General features: G+C 35.3%; 1 protein-coding gene across 1 annotated transcript; it reads right to left on the reverse strand.

Annotated features, from left to right (window-relative positions):
• Nucleotides 1–706: 706 nt before the first annotated feature.
• LOC106327705 (MLP-like protein 328) lies at nucleotides 707–2,154 on the reverse strand. The gene is made up of 2 exons (XM_013765942.1): nucleotides 1,897–2,154; nucleotides 707–1,180 (listed from the first exon to the last, which is right to left on the reverse strand). The coding sequence occupies exons 1-2, from the start codon at nucleotides 2,081–2,083 to the stop codon at nucleotides 912–914; spliced, it is 456 nt and encodes a 151-aa protein (XP_013621396.1). The 5' UTR covers nucleotides 2,084–2,154; the 3' UTR covers nucleotides 707–911.
• Nucleotides 2,155–2,813: the final 659 nt, after the last annotated feature.

Genomic DNA, 2,813 nt, shown 5'->3' on the forward strand with positions numbered 1-2,813 from the left:
TATTTTAAAATTCAAAACTTATTTATATATTATATAATTTCATTTTAATTCGGCCAAAAAAAATTTTTCTATTCGATTTAATTTCAATTAAAATTTTATTAATAAATTAAATAAATATAATTTTTATTTATAAATTCAGTAAAGAAAACAAAGTAATTGCGTCGCTAATTCCCGATGTATTAACGAGGAAAATTAACGACGAAATATCGAGGAACAATTAACGAGGATTTTACGTGGATTTAGTTACGAGTCTATTACGACGAATTGTTTTCGTGTTCCTTACGTTGTTATTACGACGAATTTATTTAGAGGTTTTTGCGGGTCTTTTACGACGAATCATTTACGAGTTTCTTACGAGGAAACACAACGACCGCGTTACGTGGAAACCCCACGTGGTCTTTACGACGAAAACTTAATTCTTCTTTACGAGGAAAATATAACCTCGCTAATTAACGAGGAAATGGCGACGAATCTTCTCTTACGACAATCATATAACGACGAAACGCCTTTCATCGCCATTTCCTCGTAAGCCGTCTTTTCCGAGGAAATAACGACGATTTTGGCCGTCGTTAAATTTGTGTTTTCTTGTAGTGGCATATTTATCGAAACAGCCGCTCATCCAAATCAACCAATGGCACTAGATTTATATCTATGAAAAGCTTACTTATACTAAAGACTGAAAAAGTAGATTACTGAAGAACGTACATTATTCGTAAGAATCATTACATCGAACTCGATGATGACCATGACAACATATCAAACCATCTTACGGAACCAGACAATTACATAAAATTAAACTCCACGTACAAGACGCCCTTTATTATATTGATAAACACCTCAATAAGTAAGTAGAGACAGTGATGATGGTGATGGTGCGATGTTGATGATGATGGTGGTGATGGTTATAATGATTAAGCTTTGTTGACGTGGTGGTCCATGTCTGCGACCAGGCTCTTGACGAATTTCATGTAGGTGCTTGGTTCAGGAGAATCATCGTTGCGCTTCTCCCACACAATGGTGATTTTGCAGGCGCAGGTATCCTCAGTTTTTGGGATAAATTGGTAGATGACATCATACACCTTGAGTTGCTCCATCACGTGACCCTCAAGTCCTCTTAACGTCAACGTTAAGTTCTCATCGTCTACCTCTCTCTTCTCCTTGAACATCTCTTCCTTTCCATCTTCACACACATGTATAAGTTCATTAAATAAGTTTCTAACATCTGACTAATCATACTAGCTAATCATAAGAATATGTATGTGTGATTATACGTTCACAGTCAATCTTCAGCGGACTAATGTTTCGTTTAACTAGTCTGCGCAGGTTGTTGAAGCCATGACGCCACGCATAGTGAATAAATCCCCTAGAGAGAGCTGAACTCATATCAATATGTTTTTTAACGAGACCAACAAACCTAGACGGATTTTGACATATGTTTACTAGCTATGACCCCGATTGCCTATTTTTGCCTGTGTTATACTGTTTAATGTGAATGAATCTATATTATTAGAATTTCGAAGCTAAATTCATAGCTAATTATACACGCAAACTTTAAGTCTTTTCTTTCATATAAGCATTTGCCAAATTACTTGCATCTAAGATAAACCATACATTAACCATCATAATCCGTACTAGACAATATAGATTTACTAAAACCCTAGTTCATACATGCATGTAGTATATTCAAACTCAACAGTGTGTATATGACTTTAAAGTGTTAAATATATATATATAGAGAGAGAGAGAGAAGTCATCTTGATAATTGTCATGCTGATTTTTTAGCAAAATCAGCTATTAAAGCCTGAATGTTGTAGCAAACTGTAACTAATGCTTCTCGTACAATGAATGAAATATGTTGACTAGAGAAAAAAGAGAAAAAGTAAAGTAAATGTATACCCCATGTGTAGTTCCAGCTCCTGATAGAACCATGGGAGTCATGTTCGCCCTCGTGAACGGTGACATTTTGGATGTGGTGGCCGATTGCGTCAGGGAAGACATGGTTCTCGCTCTTCCACCTCTTGTAGTGTTTCTCCGCTGTTCCTTTCAACGGAACCTCCGTCACGTATGTTCCTGACGTCGCCATTTCTCTCTCTCTTTTAAAGCTTCTACTTGATTATTTTGCGTTGTGATGGTTGATGAAATAACACACGCCTCGCCACTGTTTATATAGTGAAAGTGAGGGTTAAAATACGGGTTTTACCGTTTTATTTTAATCATTGATAGTGCACGCTAGAATCTTCTCCTCTTCTTCCTTTAAACCTACACTTTCTAATTAATGAGCAGAACTGGGTCATAGAAGTGTGTTTTCTTAATTGGTGAGTAATCTTCGTCCACGTTATTTATGCGGGTAGTTGGCCTAACATCAATCATGCCCCATATATAGTAATCAACTAAGACAGATATACGTGTATGTATATATCGCCATGCATTAAACAATAATGTAATGTAGTATATATTCCATATACGTATATATGGATATGGCAATTGACATGCATCCGTAACGGATACAATTTCACTTGGTTACAAAACGTCTTGAAAACATGAATAAATACATTTAGATAGTGAAATTGTATTCAATTTGAATGTCAAAAGTGTTTTCCAATTTCATCAATCAGCAACTTTTATCAATTTTATTCATTTTAGAAAATTTTAGTCAGTCACGGTTGAATTACGTAGTGATTTTATTTTAAAAAAATCTGGTGTCATATTCCGAATCTAATTTTGATATGTGTGCCTTACTAATTTAACAGTCGAGCGGGTGGGAGCAATTAATGTTTATTGCAGCTTATCATTCGGTCCATAAATGTAATCAT

The sequence above is a fragment of the Brassica oleracea genome, chromosome C1 (assembly GCF_000695525.1).
Source record: "Brassica oleracea var. oleracea cultivar TO1000 chromosome C1, BOL, whole genome shotgun sequence".
NCBI lineage: Eukaryota > Viridiplantae > Streptophyta > Magnoliopsida > Brassicales > Brassicaceae > Brassica > Brassica oleracea.

Excerpts from the sequence above, each read along its gene's own strand:
- LOC106327705 (XM_013765942.1), bottom strand. The coding sequence starts at position 2,083 with ATGGCGACGTCAGGAACATACGTGACGGAGGTTCCGTTGAAAGGAACA. Across the intron at positions 1,181-1,896 it reads GAGCTGGAACTACACATGGG|ATGGAAAGGAAGAGATGTTC; the intron begins GTATACATTTAC and ends ATGTGTGTGAAG.